The sequence below is a fragment of the Chinchilla lanigera genome, unplaced genomic scaffold, assembly GCF_000276665.1.
Source record: "Chinchilla lanigera isolate Chin_1 unplaced genomic scaffold, ChiLan1.0 scaffold00034, whole genome shotgun sequence".
In the NCBI taxonomy this organism is placed as follows: domain Eukaryota; kingdom Metazoa; phylum Chordata; class Mammalia; order Rodentia; family Chinchillidae; genus Chinchilla; species Chinchilla lanigera.
In genome coordinates, this window is record NW_004955435.1 from 20,052,846 (window position 1) to 20,074,578 (window position 21,733).

The 21,733-nt window shown below is 45.3% G+C and overlaps 1 protein-coding gene across 1 annotated transcript in view; it reads left to right on the forward strand.

Moving 5' to 3' along the window:
- Ptgfrn (prostaglandin F2 receptor inhibitor) overlaps positions 1-21,733 on the forward strand; it is a 45,340-nt gene that overhangs the window by 6,134 nt on the left and 17,473 nt on the right. Inside the window, exons 4-5 of the mRNA XM_005389111.2 lie at positions 4,289-4,669; positions 16,284-16,709. Of these exons, the coding sequence (XP_005389168.1) occupies positions 4,289-4,669; positions 16,284-16,709 (807 nt within the window). The remainder of the gene's footprint in view (positions 1-4,288; positions 4,670-16,283; positions 16,710-21,733) is intronic.

The following is a 21,733-nucleotide window of genomic DNA, read 5'->3' on the forward strand; positions in this document are numbered from 1 at the left end:
TCTTCTATAGCATCTCTTTCTCTCTCTTTTTTTTTTTTTTGTCTTTTTGAGACAGGGTCTCGCTATGCAGTTCTGGCTGGCCTTGAGCTCACTTTGTATCCCAGGCTGGTCTCAAACTTACAACGATCCTCCTGCCTCAGCCTCCCAAGTGCTGGGATTACAGGCGTGTGCCACCATGCCCAGTTACAGCATCTCATGGCATATGTACCTGAGGAGCATGTGCCCTGGCTCTGTGCAAGAAGTCTTTTGTCTTACCATCTGTTAGTCTGCCTTTTTTGAACCCTCCCCTCCAACTACAAAAGTAATTAAGAAAATAAAAACACATGGTAGAAAACACACAAAAATAGGTGAAAAACAAATATGAAAAGCCACTGTTGGCTTGCTGTTCTACAGCAGCAGTGGAGAACTCACTGGCCCAGGGGCTCTGGGGTCGGGTACTTGCGACTCCTCAGACCCTGTGCAGCTGACCGCGTTAGCAGAGACAGAGTAAAGAGACCGTCGGAAGGTAATGTCATTGCTGGGGATGGACAGATGTACTTGGTTTTCTGAGTGTCTAACATCTTCCCAGAGTCCATTGTCATTACTGTTGCCTCTTGGTTTTTTGTTTTGTTTCGTTTTTTTCTCTGGTGCTGGGAATCGAACTCACAACCTTGCACTTGCCAGACAGGCGCTGTGCCGCTGAGCTAAATCCCCAGCCCCTTGCCTCTTGTTTTTTAAGTGGGAAAGGCCTTGGCCGGACTCATTTCCTGAGCAGGAGTATGAGTGTGTAAGCACTTTGTTCCTCAGATGGGAAGCAAAGCAGGAAACAACGAGCACCGAAAGGGTTTTGTCCCCACAAGCTGCATTGTCCTGAGCATGTACCTTTGCATTTAAACCATCATGTTGGAGCTAGACTTGGTAGCCGCAAGTGTGAAAAGCAGGCCTGAGCTTCGCGAGTGACTTTGTGGAGAAGAGGAGCTGTCCGTCATGCTCAGTGTTGGCTCCACTGGCTGTAAAAGTCACTTTTCAGATGCACGCAGAAGGGAGCACCTGAGCAGAAGAGATCTGTCTAGAATACACATACCCGAGGAACTCACCAGCAATTCAGCTTGCTGATCAAACAGCTATTTTAATGAGGCAGGAAGGTTAAGAGTTCCAATTTCGCAGTAAATTAACCATTTTATGTAGAAATTTCAATTGTAAAGGTTTTTTTCTATTTCAAACCCCATAGTAATATCTAGTTATAAGACTGGAGCGCTCTGGGCCTATTAGGCAGGTAATAGTGTCTACCTCTTGCTTGAGACTGAGGATTCACAATCTTTTCTATGCTATTGGTCTCTTTGATGTTCCTTTGCAGCCTGTAGGTTGTTTGTCAGAATTAATATGTTTCAATTCATAAAGTACAATACATGAGATGACAAAGGGAAACAATTATATTGAAGTAATTATCAACATATTTTAAGACAAATTTGTTTTGTAGTAATATTATACTTTATTAACACATTAATAATAAGATATAATGGCAGGCCTAACAACTACTGTAATTTCTGGGCAGTAATGAATGTAAATGATGTTTCAGGGTTAAACCCCAAGAAAGGTAATACTATTCTTTCACAGTGAAAGGAGATGCTGTATTTTGGGGAAGGTTAATAAAAATAAAGATGGAATTTTTTTTCCCACCTGTGTTCACAAGGCCTCGAAATTCTCTTTGGTGACTCCAGGTGGAGAACCACACTCGAGTTCTGGTCATTCTTTTCTTATCTACACCTACACTCCCCGTAGCTGCTTATCAACCTTGGTTGCCCTGTTATAAATGATACAGAACCACTGGGATAACAAAGCTGTGTTGCCTGTGTGGTAGTATGCCGCCCCCTTCTTACCAGGAGTGCTGGATACAAATCTTGCTGTGTAATTTATGGATTCAAGTGTATTATGTGGGAGAAAGTCTGCATTACTACAGGCTTTGTCTGGGTCCTTTCTTACATTAGCAACCCTAACACTGGGACTGTTTTTCCCCTCACCCTGCTCCATGCTGTCTTCCAGTGGTAAGCCCCCAAATCCAGAATGTTTGAGGCCTGTGGTTAGTGAAGTGACAAGATATTCAGCCACTTGTACAAAGAAAATTACGTAGTGTGTTACACAGTTGAATAGACATTCCTGGCAATATTTCCAGAACCTAAGTGCTTTGGCTTTCATCTAAATGTCCCCCCAAAGCCTCCTGTGGTCACAGGTACAGCTTTTTCAGAGGTGGCTGGATCCAGAGTATGTGACACTGGAATTGATTCATGGTGCAGTGCTTGGCTCAAGGGCACTAGGATTAAGGGTGTGAGTGCTACCCACCCTAAGTAGCCTGAATAAAATAAAAGGGGCAGAAAGGCGCTGTTAAGACCCTTTGTTGCTTTGCTGTCTTTTGTCTGTCATGAACTCTGCCTTGTGCAACCCTGCCTGGAGCCAGCCGATTATGGACTGAAACCTCTACAAATTGTGAACTACATAAACCTTTCTCCCTTTAACTTTGGCGTCGGGTATTTTGTCTCAGCAACAAGAAAAGGAACGAAGACACTGAGAATCCATTTTCATGCTGTATACAGTCCACAGCTGCATGGTGGACGTTTCTTCGCAGACTTGATATCCTCCTACGTCATCTTTTATCTCCAGTAGCGGATGGCCTGACAGGCACAGTTCCAGCAGATTTCAGGGTCTGTGACCAGAGCATTATAGGCAATGTAATTCAGCCTTAGGAGTGGGCTTGGGGTGGCAGAATCCGTGAGTCCTCTCAAAAAATACCCTCACATGATTTTGGACCCTTTAAAGAGGTAGCGGGGGGAAAGCATTTGGAAGGTGGGTGGAGGGTGAAACTGGACTTTCAAATTCCTTTTCCTAACTCTGTGCCCACCTCACTTTCTCTTGTCTGTCAAGGTGGATGTTGAACTTGGCTTGAAATACCTGATTGAAATATTGTTTGGTTTTGGAAATAATTCATATGGAAGGGACGGACACCAAGGACCTGGGCTTTGGGGTGGGATCTCGCCCTTTGTCCTCTAGAGCTTCCCGGGGACAGGAATTGATGCCGGCTGACTTGCTTGCTGTGCCTCCTCTTAAATCCCCTACAAGATGCTGGCTATATATTACCTTAGTAGTTGTTCCCAGAGCATTACTGTAAGTTGTATGTTTTTCTACTCAGATTACAGATGTTCAGTTTCATTTTTAAAAACCCACTGAGTAGAGTAAAATGTTTTCACATATGAAGCTTTGACAGGGATACTGAAACTAGATTTGCCTTGAGTCCATGACACCAAATACTCTGGTGCTTTATCTAAATATAATCTTCTTTTTAATTACCCACACTAATGAGAGAGGGCAGTACACAGATAACCCAAAAGTCCCTGTGTTTTGGTTTTAGGATACTGTTTCATGATTGAGTTTAGGTGGGCATGTCTAATGAAATAAATGATACTCTGAGTACATTATATTTTGACAAATTGACTCATAAGGAAAATTATCTGGTTCTCCTTTCCTGGCTGTCCTGTCTGTTTAGGATTTTCCTTTTTCTTCATTTTCTTTCTTTTGTTTGTTTGTTATTGTGCTGGGGTTTGAACCCAGGACTCTCACACCCTATGCAAAAAATCTGCCACTGAGTTACATCCCTGGGCAGGAAGTTTTTGCTTTGGTCCAGAAGATAGTTTTATTGTCACCTCCTGCCTTTCATTCCCCAACCCTACGCTGATATTACACACCTCTCAGAACTAAGCTGTCTTTTTGGATAAAATCACCATAGTTTTATCTTACATGTGGAAAGAGTATGTTAGTTTTGTGGTGTTCAGTAGACTTCTTATCAAACTAGAGTGTAACAGTGAAGAGCAGAATTCCTAGAGGCAGCTGCTGTAGATTTGCATCCCAGCTGGGTCACATATTAGCTGTGTGACCTGGGGCAGGTTACTTAACTTCTCTTTGCTTGAGTTTCCTTATCAGTAAAATGAGAATAATAGCATCCCCTACCTAATAGGATTATCTTGAGGATTAGCATTTATAAAGCGTGCACAACACTGCCTGACATATAGAGTAAGTGTATGTAAGTGTTTGCTACCATGCTTTTTAAAATAAAAAGAAATGCAGTATGTTTTATAAATTTATTCATTAAAACATTTCTCAGGCACCTACACAAATATACAAAGTTTTCTCATTTTAATGCCAGACACGAGAACTTCAAAGGAGATGATCTAAAGGGAGACAGGGTTGGAGATGGAGGCAGAAGGGACAGACATAATCCACTGTATGTACTTAGATGTATTTGTTCTCCATTTTCAAGTTCTGCGAGTAGCTGTGGCCAACAATGTGTCCGTGGCTGAAGGGAAGGAGCTCGACCTGCCCTGCAACATCACCACAGACCGAGTGGACGACGTCCGGCCTGAGCTGACGTGGTACTTCAGCAGGACTCCTGACAGCACCTTGCCTGCCCGCCACATGTTGGCACGGCTGGACCGTGACTCCCTGGTGCACAGCTCACCTCACATCGCTCTGAGTCACGTGGATACACGCTCCTACCACTTACTGGTTCGAGATGTTAGCAAAGAAAACGCAGGCTACTACTTCTGCCACGTGGCGCTCTGGACACCAGGACACAACCGGAGCTGGCACAAGGTGGCAGAGGCCATGTCTGCCCCAGCCAGAGTGGGTGTGACATGGCTAGGTGAGTGGTTTGCAAAATGGCTCTTAGCCTTCCTGCTTAATCACTCCTTGCGCCATCCGGAGGAGTCTGGGTGCTGTGCATTCTGCAGTATTTAAGACATTCTCTGTATCGGGACAAATGTACTTTAGCTCAGCTAGATCCCAAGCTGGAGGTGAGACTCTAAAATAGAATCTTGCAGGCAGGGGCAGTGTTTGGATCATGTGGCCTCAGTGGTCTCAGTACCACATGTGAGAGGATGTATTTTCCTTTTCTTGACAGTTGTGGGGTCCAAGCCCTGCTTAATGGCTCTTTGAAATGGATCTTTGCTAGAGGGAGAGCACTGCCCTCTTCCCTCTCCTTTCCCTAGACTCCTGCGTACTTCTTGGCAGGAGCTGGTGCTTTTCAAAGCCCAAGGCAGAAAGAGAATTCCTTCAGCCAGCATGCGGTGGTTTTTTTTTAACCTAATGCCATAAAATCCCAAAATGATTTTATTTGCAGATGCCAGTTATATGTAGGGGCCTTGCTGTTTCCCTGAGCTCTTCCCGGGCATTGTCCCAGCCAGGCCCAATACCAATAGTGAGAGGCAGACGCACTCATTTCAGAGCAATGTGTCATCTGTATGAAGCTCACTGGCATGACCTTGTCACGTATGTGAAGGTCATTGGCAGGAGCTCTTGCTTTCTGCATCTCTTTTTTTCTACATGTTTGCCTACTGGGAAAAATGTGTGCTCGCTTTTCCAAAGTTCTGTTAATGGCTTGTAATCATGAGTAAATTTAGGAGGGGTGGGATCAAGTGGGGTGTGGAGGGCCTCACTTCCCACTGACAGTGTTACAGAGATGTGATGGGCCTACTGTTTGGGCTTTTCCTTGTTTTGAGCACCATCTCTCTACTAGTCCTTGAGTGCTTAGGGTCCTAATAAGGCGTTTGGTGTCGCTTTGATTGTTAGGGGGTAAAACAGATCATTAAAGGCTAGGAAATGGTTTCCTCCTTTGATGGTGTACTTCTTCCTGTCATTACATGCAGCTCCTACTTAGCTTTTCCTTGTTTCTGCATGAAAATGTTCTGTCGGGTTACTGGTGTATTCACTGTCTGTTTGTCCCTAATGAATCTTTATTTGGCAAAGATGGGGATTTGGCAAGTGGGGATGGAGGGGGCAGGGAAAAGAGTACTAAGAGGGTAAGCCGCAAAAGCAGAAGGGACAGTCCAGTTGGGCTTGAGACTAGGCAGGCTGTTAGTCATCCCTGTTAGCAAAGTGATCTTTTGATATCTGCAAAGTAAAAGCAGGAAGGTTTGTCTGGTGAGCTTTTGTTCCTGCCATCTGAACCTTGTGCAAGAGACTCACTATGAAGTGCTGAACTGGAACAATGTTGGCCCAGCTAGAACTCTCCTTAGCAACCTTCAAAATAAAACAGATGTTGTCAGCACCGAAAGATTTTTCATCTCTGGAGCTGAATTTGTCTCACAGCTCTGATCCTCAGTGCATTGTGTGGCGCTGTCAAATCCCGGTGCTGGCTCCCCCTGCTCTTCCCTCCTCCTCCAACTTCTGAATCCCAGCTCGAGGATTTTTTTTTTTAAGTGCTGCCTGCACTCCAATTTGAGGGCTTCTTTGAAGTCCTCATGTATTGATCCCGGCATGCCTCGGGGGAGGTTTAGGGACTGTCAGACATTGGGAGAGGAGCTCGGGGAGGGAGTGGGTTCTTTTAACTGGAAGGGATTTGTTGGTGGCTGTGTTCTCCAGAGAGGGAGGAGAAATAAAGAGACTAAATTGTGGAAAAGGCTCTGTTACTATCCTAAGGATCCTGTCATTGTTTTCCTGTGGAGTGCCAGCACCACTGTCATCAAAGTCGTCAGTGTGCCTTTCCCTGACTGGAGAAAGCCGTGTACACAGAACCTCGAACCTTCCCCAAAGCTTTGCGTGGACAGGTACTCAATAAATATTGGTTAAATTGATAAATATACCAGGACCACGGTAATGTTAAAATATGTGCGTAGGAAAACGAGTATCGCAAACAGTAATGTTCGGGCTGTAGAATATTCAGAGATACTTGCACATGAGCAAACTACCAGGAGGGTGTTACAAAAACAACTGTACTCTTGCCCTGTCTTCCCCTTAAATCTGTTCCCTCTTCCCTGTGCCTGTGACTCACACCCTGCAGCTGCTCGTACACTTGTCAGGAGACGAATTGGGCATAAGTTCAGCAGACCTTAGTCAGGACCTCCACACTGCATTCTCTGCCCAGAAGCTGAGGTGCCTGTCCTGATCCTAAACAGCTGTCTTTAGAAACGGAACATGCATGTATGTGCATGTGCATTCCCTGCCAGATTCAGCTGAGGTCTCCATGAGGTAGCAGAGAGGTGACCAGAAAGAAAACAAAATGAAACAGGAATGCAGGTGGCTTGCCAACTGTAAGTGTATCTTGGGTTGTAATGTCACAGGGTTGTAATGACATTGTGTAATGACTACAAAATGTCACAGAAGCATTCTTAAGAAAGCTGGATCTCCGTATAACATCAAATTCGGTTTTGTCACATGTCAGGGCAACAGTAGTAATTATAATTTATTGCGAACTTACTGTGTGCCGGGCACTGGGCTAAGAATTTTATGTGCACTTAATAGTTAATCCAATCAGGTGCTGTCTCCTAACCCTTCCTGAAAACAACTATTTTGTATTTTGCTTACAATCTTACGGATCAGGAATTAGGGAAGGACTCACTTGGGTTCATCTGAATGCACATAGTGACAGCTGGGACATCTAGGGCTGGGGATCCCCGTTGAGGTGGCTTTCTTAGTGGTAACTCCTTATCCTGATTCTGGGCTTGCTGTTCTCTCAGAACAGTCTTTCAGGGTTGTCACATTCCTATATGGCATCTGCCTTCCAAGAGGCAGGAAACAGAAGTTGCTGGACCAGTTAAAATCAATGCCTAAGACCAGTACGTGGTCATTTTTACTCTATTCTACTAGTCAGAGCCATCCAGAGGCCACCCCAGGTTGAAGAGATGGAAGAGACCGCCTTACCCATACGGCGTAGCCAAAGACTCCCTTAATGACAGCAGTCAGAGGGCAGAAGGGCGTGTAGTGTGGGAAATGCTACAGCCATCTTCAGAAAATAGATTCACCCACAGTGGTCAATACTTTATTTCATAAGAGATCTTTCGAGTGGTTTGGAGAGAATTATGGTCCTGTTCTCAGCATTTTCATCTCTGTGGAAATTTCGCCAGCCTTGAGAATCAGCTTGCCTCCAGAGATGCCTAGGAACTGGGCTGTCCCTGTCCTTCTTGGCTTGACCTCAGTGTGCTGAGGTGGATACGTGGCTAAAGCTGCTTGGAGTCTTCTAACTGGGAAGACATGGGGCAGGATCGTGAGCAGGCCTGGCAATCAAGGACTGATTGTAGCATGGGGAGGTTCGTGATGATTTTTTTAAAAGGTGAAAAAAAAGCCTCTTTTACTTAGGATGTCTGTCCTACTTTGAAGGGGAAAAAGGTTCAAGTTTGCTTGCAAAATGAAGCACAAAGCAGGAGACATAAAAATAAAATCAAGATCAAATGGGGTAAAAAAATTCTAAGAGTAGATATTGCAAGGTGGTTGGGATAAATTAGTTGCCGAATCTGCCTCTGAAGTTTTGAAGAGTTGAGACAAAAAGAGATGTGATTATGCAGTTCTCTGAAGAAAGAAAACATGAACTCTTTGAGAAAGACAAACTTTTTCTTGGCACTGAATTTATCATGTGCTTTTTCATTTCAGGGGCGTTGGATAACATACATAATGGACAGTGCTTTTGACTGTTCTCTTACAAAGGCCCTAAATGATTGTTTAAATGGATGTTTCTTATATCTACTCTCTATAAAAGCCGAGGGCATAAATCTTGAGTGTGTGAAGGAGTTCTCTAAGAAGCTGAATTACTGTGGGGGACAAATGTTGCATTGTGTTGATCCAATTTAGTATATGGCTAAAACTTAGCCTAGTGGAATGGCTAGTTAATGTGCACATTAAGCCATCGCTCTCTGCTATCAGATGTCTTAAATGAGCCTTTGGCAAGAGTTGGGTACTAATCAGCTCACGGTTGAGCTCTCTGCCCAAACTACCAGACTTGTGCAGCGTTAATTGGAGAGGGTTCCACGGGCTCTGAGACATGAGACGGGAGAGGCAGAGCTGACTTCTGCTGTTCAGTCCTAAGAACCTCATTTGCATTCTCCCCCCAAAGGACTGTCCCCTCTTCTAGCAGTGTGCCAGTGAGGAAGGTAATAATTTCTCTTTAAAAGTAGCTGTTAAGCTACTAAGCAGTAGAAACCTCAGTTTTGCACCATCCATAAGCGATAATACTTAGATCTGTAGAGTTTTTTAGAGTGCTGTTATCAGCTGTCTAGGATTATTCCTGAAAGCAGAATAGCATGTGGTCAAGCATTGGCACTGGGAAGACCTGTGCTGAGTCCCACTCCACCCGCTTCCAGGTGTGCTGCTTAGCATTTTTAAGCTTTGGTTTTCTTAGTATAGGAGGACAGGGCGTACGAAGTGCGTAGCACAGCACCTAACATGTCAGTGTTCAGTACATTGTTTTGGTGACTTGTTAGTGTTTGTAGGTCTTTGCTACCAAATTCTTAATCATGTAGGACATAGGACTGTGTCTTAGGCCATGGAGGAACTAGGAATGTGTGTCCTGGAAGCAGCTACTCCCAAGAGAGCTAGGGAAAGGGGCTGAACCGACCATACCTGGTCCTTTCCTACCCTACCAGCATATCTGGAAATTTATTGTTCCTCCTGTGGGAAAGTAAATGAGGAGGAAGAGAGAATAACCGCTTACTTTGGTTGCAGGGCGTAGGTGCTTCATTCAAATGATAGTATTTTGGCTGCTCTGAAATGGCTAGTGCTGAGTACATCCTCATGATAATGGATCTGCTGTGATGGAAAAAAGTGCTCCTAAAAGCGGTTCCTTATTGATAGCCATCTCTGTTGGAGAATATTTAATTGGTATAAAATGATGATTGTGACAACTGAAGGACAATTGGTACATATATTCAGCCGCAGCCAAACTATCTGTCCAGTTCAAAATAATAAAACCATGTTACTGCCAGAGACGGGGCCTTCCTTCTCCCACTGGCTGTAACTCGTCATGCCTCTGGTGCGTTTAACTAGCTGTACCAAGGTACCTGAGTTTCAGTGGGGTTGTTACAATAGTCCCACAGGATGCAGTTAGGGTTCGAGCCTCCACTGATACCATCACTCCGTTTTCTGAGACATCACAGGGTTTGAGAAAGTATGGATAACTATAGTGGGAAATGAGGTTGTACAGTGTGGTTGGAGTGGGAGCCAGGCCTTGAGCCAAAGCCTCTCTAACTCTTCACACACTGTGAAAGTCCTGGATTTTCCAGCTTGGCTCCTTCAGGCTTTATTTATTTATTTTTTGCTTTTTGTTTTTCATTTAGAAATGTATATGAAAATAGTACCAGTTTCATAAGGTTGCTGCAAAAATTAAGCAAAAATGCAAGAAGCAGATAGAACGGTACCTGACATGTAAAAAGCCCTTGACAAGCGCCAGTCATTACCATTGTTACTGTAAACATGGGATAATGATACATACTGTGCTTAGAGAATTGCGAAAGTAAGAAAAGAAGTCCATGTGAAAACCTCTAGGCCAGGTTCCTGCACACAGTAGGTGCAAAATACTGGATTTTACAAGTAGTCAGTGATTCTGAAAGGTTTTCATTGTTTTAAAAGTTGCAACAAAGGACTTTGATGACACTTTTTTTTTTTTTTTAATGAAACTCTCTTTTGGAGAAGATCATCTTTTTGGAGTCCTTCGGAGAGGGTGTGTATATATACAGGAGCAGATGCCATCCAGGGTTGACATCCTGTTCCTCTGAATGTTAGTGACAGCACGACTTCACTGACCTCAGTCTGTGACAGGACTTACAGTGTGGATTGTTGTTTATTTTCAACCTTTAGAAACAAATTTGTAGGTATTCACAGTAGAACAAATACCACCAGCTTCAACAACCATCAGCATTTTGCTGGTCTTACTTCATCTCTCTAGCCTTCCCTGGGCACACATATATTGTGCGTGCGTGCGTGCTCACATACACACACACATACACACTTTCTTAATCTGCAAGAGCATAAAAGATATCTCAGACATCATATCACTTTACTGTTAAATACTTCAGCACGCATCTGAACTGATAAGCATTTTTTAAACATTACCACCAATTGCATTCTTAGTTGATTTCTTGATGAGATCGAGCAGAATGTAGCTGTAATCAGTGGTGAAATGCCTCTGACAAAAATGAGCATTTTTATGCAAAATGTTAAATTTAGTTCAATTCAGCAAGTATGTTAATATTTTTGATGTACATAGCACATGCAGATAAGGTAGGTGGGTAGTCCCTGGGCCTGGGATAAGTCCCATAGAGGGTCCATGAGACATACATACAAATGACTCAAGTTCAAGGCAGTGCTCAGGTAAAATCCTGCGAGAGCAGGGAGCCTGGCAGGTGGTAGGACCTCTGTGAACACTTGCTGAATAAGAAGCAGAGGTGCCGAGTGAGTTCAAAGCAGGTGTCCTGTTCTGGGGAGAGGCTGCACGGAGGAGCCACATGCGTGAGGGGCCTTGAGAAAGGCATGATCTCAGCAAACCATTTCTAAAATTGTAAAACAACATGAAAGGACAGTTTCTCCACACGCACCAAAATTTAAAACAAGAGTTAAGAATTCAGCTTTGCCCTACCATCTGACAAGTGGATAGACTCCTGTCTTCTGTAGGAGTCGTGGTCTAAAGGTGACCTGCAAGCCTGGTGGACAGTTCAAAGAAGCCTGCGCTTTGTATGTTCACAAGCCAAGAATCCACCCTTTTCTGTCTGTCTTTGCCTTAAAGCTCAGTCTATTTTGGGGACCCTGTGGTTAGTTTTAGTTGCAAATGAGGAGAATAACTATTGAAGACAATGAAGAGGTTTTTCAATGCTGCCAAGCTGAGATTCCTGTAACCAGATGATGCACACTTTGCTCAGCTCTTCTTTCTTTCTGCTTAGATTTGTAGCTTGTAAATAGATCTGTTTCAGGGTAGAGATGGAGTAGAATGGGAGAATTTGTTCAGTCATCTCTTCAACAACTGATAGAGCAGGTGTCCCAGATCCTGAGGCACAGGGAGCGGCCGGAAGACAGAGGGAGAAGCAAGCGCTAGAGTGGTGAGAAGAGCTGTCTGAAGGGAGTGGAGAGGCTACGTGAGATGGTTGTGAGTGCCAGCTGGGAGGCTCCTTGGAAACTCCTCAGGCAAGAGGAAGAGCCACAGGAGGGTTGCCCACGGATGGTAGTGGCCTGGAGGTGGCGCTGGAAGCCCGTTAGAATCTTGGCTGGAAGAAGAAAGGGCTGTGGTGAGGGTGTGGTGCACCAGGCTTTCTCTGTTATTCACAGGGAAATGGAAGGGAATGAGGAGGTAGTGTGTGTGAGACAGGGTACAGAGTCAGACGGCAAGAAGGGAGATTGGGAGGGGCACACACTTCAAGCTGAGGTGAGCAGGAGCTGTCATAGGAATAGTCACTGGAGAGCTGGGAGACGACGCCGGTGCTGCCGCTTGGGGCAGAGTTTTAGCTGTGTGTGTGCCGTGTTGGCAGAGGAGGATGCCGAATGAGGTGGGCTAGACCGTGAATGTGCTCGTTGATGCCGCAGACACAGCCCAAGTCTGTTGCTTGGGTATGGAGCCCGAGGAAGAGTGGGGCAGACGAGGGGACACTGAGTTCTCATACCCTAGTGAGCGAACTTTGGGGTGTGTCCAGAGAGGGCTCAGAGGAGGGGGACAGAGCTGCTCAAGTGGAACTTTCTTGAGTTCCATGCTCTGACCACTAACTGATCAGTTATATCACTGCTTCACTACCACCTTTTTTTTAATTGACAAATTAAAATTGAATATACTTATGGCATATCTGGTATTTTGATACATGTATACATTGTGAAATGGCTAAATTCAGCTAATTAAATTTACTCCCTGATATGCTTATCCTTTTTTGTAGTAAGGACATTTATGATCTATTCTCTTAGCCATTTGCAGGTTCCTGTGTATAATACATTGTTAACTATAGCCACTGTGTTTGTGATAATCTCCTGGACTTAATCCATCTGTCTTGCAGAAATTATGTGTCCTTTGACCAGTGTCTACCCCTGACCTACCCCAGCCTCCAGTGACCACTATTTTACTCTGCTTCTATGAGTTTGACTTCTTTTGATCCCATACACAAAGCTGTACACTATTTGTCTCTCTTTGCCTAGCTTATTTTATTTAATACGTCTTTTAGGTTCATTCATGTTATTGCAAATGTCAGTGATTTTTCTTCTTTTTCAAAGCTGAATAGTCTTCTCCATCTCCCCCTCCTCTTGTGCCTTTTTGGTACTGTGTATTGAACCTAGGGCCCCACACATGATAAACCACCATTGAACCACTGAAGTACACCTCTAGCCCTTTTTACTGTATGTTGAGACATTCTTGCTAGGTTGCCCAGGCTGGCTTCCGACTTGCAAGCCCCCTGCCTCAGCCTCCTCACAGCTGGTCTTATAGGTGTGCACCACTGTGCCTAGCTGGCTGAATAATATTCTCATGTGTGTAAATATGCCATATTTTCTTTATCCACTGATGGACTCATAGCTTGGGCGCTGTGGGTAGTGGTTTAAGGAGCATCTGCCATCTTTTCATCCTAATTTTAACAGCCTTTGAAAAGGTGCCACTTTGGAGGGATATGTGCAGGGGTTGGAATAAACTGTAAAACATGGCAGGTTTATATTAAGAGGACATGAGCTGTGAGGGGACAGAAGAGCAGTCCCCACAGGTGGCATCATGGCATTTTCAGTTGCTCTGGTCAGTCGGGCTGAGGTGAGGGTCTGTAGGAAGCTGTCTTCTGGGTCTCCTTCCTTGTGCCAGTAGCTTTGCAGTGTCACTGCCAGCACAGCATTGCTCCTAAAAACTATTCTGTCTCTTGGTGGAACTTAAAAAATACAGTTTGGAAGATAGTAAGTTTGTTTCATCTGAAACATGGGGACTTTTCTTGAAAGGTGATAGAAAGAATATAGTCCTGGGTGTAAGTCCATCTTTGAGCCTGTGGATGTATTGTTCACCTTTTTAAAGCTCCATTTTCTCACCTGTGAAATGACAAGAATGGTAATTTACAGATATATATATATATATATATGTTCAGGCAGGTGTGTGTGTGCATATATGTGTACATATGTGTACCCCACATACAAACCAGTCTAAGCATTTCATGCATATTTTAACTTTTAATCCTCACAGTAATATTATGAGGTGTAGTTACGGTTATTATCCCAATTTTGTAGGTGATATAGCAGAGAAAGTAACAAATCTGCCCCAGGTCACACAGTGTTAGAGCCAGGATTTGAACACAGCCTGCCTCCAGGCCTCCGGCCCTCACCACTGCCGTATGGCCTCAGTGTGTTAAGGTTAATGTGCTGACACACAGGAAAGCCTTTGGTGAAAGAAAGGTCTTTCACATTACACTTGAAATGGACTTGAGGCTTCAAGAGTGGCCGCTGCAAGTGCTGCTGCCTGCGTACAGTTGACACTGTGGCATTCCAGGTCAGTCTGGACAGCGCCAAGGAGGCCCTGCACACACACCACACCAAATCTGTCCTTTGCACACTAGCTGAACATAGTTGTGCTGATGTGTTTTGGGGTCTGCATCATCCACAGGAGGGCTGTGGATGGACTTGAGCCTCCTTGCCCTACTCATACAGAGGTATAAACGCGTGCCAGTGGTGTGTCCCGGTCACTTGTTGCCGGGGAGGCTGGTGGTCTGCTAGCCCCCTGCTCGGGGACAGCACACCTCAGCCAAGTGACCTCAGCATACTTGCCTGTGAAGTGAGGCAGCCGGAAGCCACTCGGGTCCCATCACCGCAGCAGCTTGTGGTGCGTCTCCAGGGTCCATGTTGTAGCAGGTTGTGCTGCATGGCCGGCAGGAGTCATGCTCGTTTAACATCCTACACCAGAGTCCTGCTTCACTCCCAGTTAAACACTTGTAAAGATGACATTTGAGGGAATTAGGGTTTTGAGTTCTTTCCATTTCCTGGCCCAGTGAATCATTCCTGGAGAAGTCATAATGTTACACATTTCATTGGGAGTATAAATCGCTAAGGAACAGTTCCTCGACCTCAGCAGTTTGTAACTTGTATGAGTCATAAATAAAAGCAATATTAAAACTAAACTGAGGAAGGTGATGCAGATAAAGATGTTAATAGTGTTAGCAAATGGCAGGTTCTGTTGAGATAGAATTATTTTTCTCCTAGAAGGCAAAGTGCTATGGAAGAATAATGTAGCCTTCTCTAAAAAATCTTAGCGTTCAGGTGCCAAACATAAATTGAGTCCCTACTGTATACAGAGTGGTATATTTGGAGCTTGGTGATGAGGCTTTTAAGGAAAGGGCAGTGGAATGGCCAACTATTATAGGAGAATACATATGGGAACACAGAGAAAGTGTCACCCTGGCAGCCAGGACCTAGGACCAGGTGACAATCAAGAGTGCGTGGAAGTTGGCGGGGCGTCCCAAGCAGAGGACAGGAGTAGCACGAGGCTGTAGCACTGGGAAAACCCCAGGTAGTTAGTGGTCACAGGCAGAGAGGACAGGGAGAGGGAAGGAAGCTACGAGGAGTTCTGGTACCAGGTCCTGGGTAACTATGGAGGAGGCGTCAGGGCCAGTGAAGACGGAAGTGTGGAGAAATGGATTAAATTCATGCAATAAATGTCAAGGAAAAACGAATTCTTTTTTATAAGAGAACAGCAGGACCATGACACAGGCAAGGGACTTGCTAGGAATACTGGGTTTCTTCCCACCTCCTGTGGGAGTGTGGGCCAGGCAGGGAAGGGAGTGGTCAGAAGTTCCCAAGAAAGTGGTTTCCAGTTCAGCAGAGTTTTAGGCTGAGTTACTTATGGCAGTAAAGAGAACACCCTCTGGGGACCTTGAAGGTAGGGATATTTTGTTTGTTTGTTTGTTGCTTGAGACAGGGTCTCTCCGTGAACTCACAGCAGTCCTCCTGCCTCAGCCTCCTGAGTGCCAGGATTACAGGTATACCTTAGTGGGGCGTGTCTGTTGACTAAATGCAGATTCAACTAATGAGTGAGAGGAATAGCAGAGTGAGGATAAGAATGTGTAGGGAAGTGATCTGAGGGCCAGCACTGGAGTATAGCAAAGAATAGCAAGAGTCTTAAGCCGTGGTGGATTGGTGGGCCTCGAATTCTAGAATGTCCTGTGGGACAGACTTTTCTGGTACTATTCCAAGGGGAGCTTTTATGGTCTTGCTTGGTAGTGCATAGATACTGTGCTTCTTATAAGATCTTCTCAAAGACTCAACTTACTGCAGAAACTGACAACTGACACCAGTCCTGTGGAAGAATCAGGGTTCTGATTGAAGACATTTAACTTCTGGCCTTGGGAGTTTTCTTGGGCAACGAGGGAGACAGAAGTGTCTTATAAGTTTTGTAGAAATACTCCTAGAATGCTTCCCATTACTGCAGAGTCTGATTTCTATCCCAGTGGTCAGTAGGATCAGGAATTTCATTGTCAGAGCAGGAGCAGTTCCTGTTCCTAGCTAGTTCTCGGTTTGTCGCTCTGATTATCTTTAACCTGGCCTCCCCCTCTCTTCAGAACCAGACTATCAGGTGTACCTGAACGCTTCTAAGGTCCCTGGGTTTTCAGACGATCCCACTGAACTGGAATGCTGGGTAGTGGACATGAAGAACAGCGAGGCAAGTGTCCGATTTACCGTGTCATGGTACTACAGAATGAACCGGCGCAGTGACAGTGTGGTGACTAGTGAGCTCCTTGCAGTCATGGATGGGGACTGGACCCTGAGATACGGAGAGAAGAGCAAGCAACGGGCCCAGGACGGAGAGTTTATTTTTTCTAAGCAGCACACAGACACATTCAGTTTCCGGATCCAAAGGACTACAGAGGCGGACAGAGGCAGTTACTACTGTGTGGTGTCCGCGTGGACCAAACAGCGGAACAGCAGCTGGGTGAAGAGCAAGGACGTTGTCTCCAGACCTGTCAGTATATTTTGGGCATCAGAAGGTAGGAGCTTCATTCTGTTCATTATCCGTTTTTGTTCTGTTTTGATTTTGCTGAAGTCATCCTGTTATGTGTTTCCAAATACACAGTCCCTGGGGGTCAGTGCCATACACCTGGGGTCCCTAATCACCATATGATTCTCTATACCCTCTTTTGACTTAGTAACTACCCTCTGTCCTATGCTGCCAGTGCCAGAAAGGTGCTCTACAACCACTGTCATTAGGCACAACATCCTGTTTCCTGAATCCTATGTCTGAATGTTTCTTTCTCGTTCTTCCATTGAACAGTACCAGTTGCCAGTTTTCCATCACTTTGGCGAAATACTGGGAAAAACAGCTTAGAGGAGGAAATGTTTATTTTGGCTCATGGCCTCAGAGATTTCAATCCGTGCCCTTACGGCTTGCTCACTTTTAGACCTGCGCTGAAGCAGAGCTGAGTGGTGGAAAGGTGTGGTGGGGGAGAGCTCATCTCATGGCAGCAGGAAAAGCAGAGAGGGGGGCAGAGAGCCGGGGACAAGAGGAACTCTCCCAGTTACACCCCTAGTGACCTAGCTGCCTCCTCAGAGTCCACTCAGCTATCAACTCATAATCAGTTAACTGATGAATCCATTGGTAAGGTCAGCACACTCATGATACAGTCACCCCTTGTAGCCCCACACCTGAACATTGCGACACTGGGAATGAAGCCCTCTACACACGAGTCTTTGCGGGACGCTTCATGTTGAATGCATAACAATGACCAGGCTTCCTCTCTGAAGACATTGTTTCCACTGGAGTCCTAAGTGGTGGCATTTTTTCCCATGCTTCTCACATACCTGGGCCTCCCAGTGGGACTGGTGCCCTCCTTGTTCCCGCACCACTTTCCCTCAGCTGTAAGAATACCTTGCTGCGTCCCTCCTGTCTTCAGACCATGCCACCTGCTTTCCACACTGGCTGCTGGCTCCCAGGCCTCCCGTTCATTTGTTGGCAGTGTTCACTTTGGCTTCACAGTCATTGTTTCTGTTACTGCTCCTGTCTTGCTGACTTCATCAGAATCACCTACAAGCTTTAAAGACCATCCCAGGAATCACGGACATTGTATTTCAGTTGCTCTAAGGTAAAGCAGTCTGGGCCCCATAGTTTGGTTTTCACGTATCTCCAAGGTTGAGAATCCTAATGGAGATAATCCTTTCACTCTCAGTCCTTATCTTCCTCTCTCTGAGTACCATGTCTTTGATCCTGTTTCGGTGTTTCTCTCCCGGTATGAGCTCACTTAGACCAGCTCACTTCTGACAACTGAAAACCCTCCATAATTGCAGTTCCATGCATTCTGTTCTCTAAATATGTCTTCTTTCTAGATTCCTCCTAGACTCCAAAAACAACCCATCAACCCTGCTGGGACCAAAACGCCATTGATTTCACCATCTTCCATTGTCCCTCACTCCTACATTTCTTCACTTCTCTCTTACCTAGCATGACCCTGGGCTCAGATACTCCAGTTTACACCTGGTGTCCTTGTGTAATTATTATAGCACCTCTTTTGTCTTAGATGTATGGGGGTTGGTGTAAGTTATGTGGTCAGTCACTATCATCAACCCTAAATTCCCAATCTTATCACTCTTTTTTTTTTTTTTTTTTAATTTTAAAGAGTAAAAGAAGGATAACATAATAATGGGGGGGCTTACCAAATTACAGACAAAGTGGTAGGAAATTATCAATGGTTATTGTTTTACATATTATTATCTACAAGATAGTTTCTCAGGAAAACAAATAGACAAATAATAGTGAGTTACAGACAAAAGAGGTAGGAGATTATCAATAGTTGTTGTACTATACTTTGGTATCTTCAAAGTGGCTTCTAAAGAAAATAAATAGAGCTATACATGAGTGACCTATTGAATAATCATTAACTTTTCTCAATGGTTGTAGGAAACACATAATAATAGACATGCATCCATTTATGAAATAGGATAGGAACAATACAAACATTACAGAGTTATGGATAGATTAGTAGGAAAATATCAGTGGCTGCTGTAATACATGGTGGTATCTTCAAAGTGGTTTCTCAGGAAGACAGAGATATGCAAGAAGGATCTAACAAGTAGTTACAGCCTAAGGGTTGTCAAAAATAGCATATTGCCTCTTCACCAGTGACTCCTGTTGCTGAGGTGTGATTGGCTGGAAGGAAGGCCAGGATTGAAAAGAAGGACAGAGAGACTTGCACCTGTGTCTAGCAACAGGCTGTTTTCTTGTTTCTCCATAGTCATGATTACCCAGGGCTCCTCCATAGAGATGATGGTCTGGCCAGAGGGAGAAGGCAGAGTATGCCCCGGGCCCTCTCATTCCTATTGGACTAACTGGTAGGATGGGTCTGAGCTCTGGGGCCTCCACTTCAGAGGGCAGACCGATCTCCAGTGGTCACCTTTGCATTCAGGGGATGGCCCATGGGGCCTCTTAGGGCAGTTCCTCTTGAGGTGGCCTGGCTTTTAACAATGGTAGCAGATGAATGCAGTTGTCAAGTTCTTCTTGGGGCCCTGGGAATCAGACCTGGGATCTGATTTCTCTTAGTGCTGCAGCAAAAGCAGCTGCTTTTTCTTGGTCTCTTTGTTTTCTCTCGTTGGCCTCTTCCTTGTCATGGCTATAGAATACTGAGGAGGCAATTCTTACTAACATCTCAAGTGAGCCATCTGGGGTGAAAGCCATTTTTTGTAGCGTTTTCTCTCCAACCTCCTATCACATTGGGACCCCACAACCAGTTAGTGTCCTCTCCCCAACTGTCAGCACAGGCAGCTGGAATCTTGGTGCAGACCTCTCTGGAGCCCCACCACAGCCTGTACTGCAGCCTGTACTGTCAGGGGCAGAATGGCTTCCAGGGGTTCTCCCCAGGTATTGTGCAAGGTCCTCCTGGTTTACAGCTTCCCAGCGGCTCTCATGACCCCAGTCCACAGGACCTCCGACTCCTCGGGCTTAGTCTGCATTCTCATGTTCTCCGAGTCCTTGTTGAGCAGCTGCTCCTCCGCTAACTCAAGACCTTTCTGGTTCTCAATGGCAGGAGCAAGAGTGACCCATTGTATGGCATCTATTCCCAGGGGTTTCTCCATGTTTGAATGATTCACACACCTCCGTGGGTGGGCCTCTGCAGCAGGTGCGTGGTGGGCCAATTGTGTCATTGTTTCTGTGTGTCATGATAGTTCTCAATTGAGGGGCAGCAGCCGGCCTGAGGGCTGGCGTGCAACAGCGCTCGCTGCCGCGTGGCTCCCCATGCAGCGGGGGCCCTCCTTCTGGACACCTACAAGGCAGGGAGAGAGCCGGCCCAGAGGCCGGTGCTCCCTGCCTGTGGCTCCCTGTGTGGCGGGGGCCCTCCTTCCGGGTGCCTACGAGGCAGGGAGTGAGCTGGCCGCTCGTATCACTCTTGTGAGTATCCACAACCTCATTCAAAGCCAGCTTTCTGCTGCTTCTGTACCTGAATCTGCAGAGTTAAATGTGATTGGAGGAAAGCATTTCAACATTGTTAATGTTCTCACTATAAATCTGCGATCACTGTGTCAAGCAGGTTCTCAACATTGCCTGGCAGCCATTCTGCATTTCTTTATTTACTTCCCCATGTACCTAAGTGATTTTTGCAGACTTCCTTCTTCTTCACCCTCTGCAGATTTCCTCCTCCATCAGCTCTTGGTCCTCTTTCCTCTTCCCTTTAAAAAAAAAAAAAAAAAAAAAAAATCAGTGAATTTCTGCGTACTCTACCCAGTGGCTGAATCTATGTTACTCGGCCTTACGTCCTAGCTAAGGCTGAGCCCCCTTACCACTCTTTCACATGGTCCTTGCTTTATATCTTTAATATCTCTCTCACTTCTGGGCCTTCCCTATTGATCTATCAACGTGTGGTTCAATCTCTACCTTTTTTTTAAATACAAAACTAATCCTGATCTTTTGTCTCCATCTTTCTGTTCCCTATAACCTTACGGTCTTATTCTCTTTCCTTTTATAGCCGTAGTGTTTGGTTTGTCTGTATTTGATGTATTCAGTTTCTCTCCTCCCGTTCTCTTTGGCTCCTGCTCTAAGTAGGCTTTTCCCCCTGCTGCACATGTTGAGATTGCCAGGGATTAGCATACTGCAAAGTCAACTCATCAGTTCTCTTACTTGACTTGGCAGGATTTAACACAGGTGATCATTTCCTTGTTCTGGGAAGACTGTGTTTTTCCCCTGCCTTGTGTGATACTACCTTTTTCAGGCTTTCTCCAAACCACACTGGCTACTTCTTCTCAGCCTACTTTGCTGTTTCTGTTCATTTCCCTAACCCCAGGCATGACACAACTTTAGGACATAGTCTTTGGACTTCTAGTCTACTTAACAGTTCCCCTGACAATCTCTTCTAATTTCGTGAATTCAAATACCTTTTATACACCAGTGACTCGCAATATTGCACTTCTGCCCTAGGGCCTTTTCAGAATGCCACACTCAATGTTGTGTTGCTGTCCTGACACTTAGATTTGTCTAATGGGCGTTTCAAAGTTCTGTTCAGAATGGCACTTCTGGTCTCTGCCAGCGCTCTTCTGTCTTCTCTTACCTTCTCTAGTACCATTGCTTTAGTAGTTCTAGTGAAAATGCTCATCCTGGACACCTTTTTTTGTGAGGTGTGTGGTACTTGGGATGGAACCCAGGGCCTCACTCATGCTAGGCAAGCATCACCCTTAAATGCAAGTCAGGCCATGAAGCTCCTTGTCTTTAAACTTCAGAGGCCCCTGATCTCAGGGAAGAACCCAGAGTCCTCTCAGTGGCATTGAATGCATATAGCACCTTCCCCCTGCTACCTTCTGTCCTTACCCACAGCTCTCTCCAGTGCCTGCTCCTCTTGGACCCCTCTACCTCTGCAGATCCTCAGACCTCCAGGTATGGGCTTGCCTTCCAGCTCTGCACTTGTGTTCCCTCTGCCTAGAATGCTTTTTCCCAGGGGGAAACAAAGCATAGTCCCTCTCCCCCTTCAGATCCTTTGTCAGATGGTGTCTTCTCTGTGGGAATGTCCTTGTCCACTCTACCTGTATACCTGTA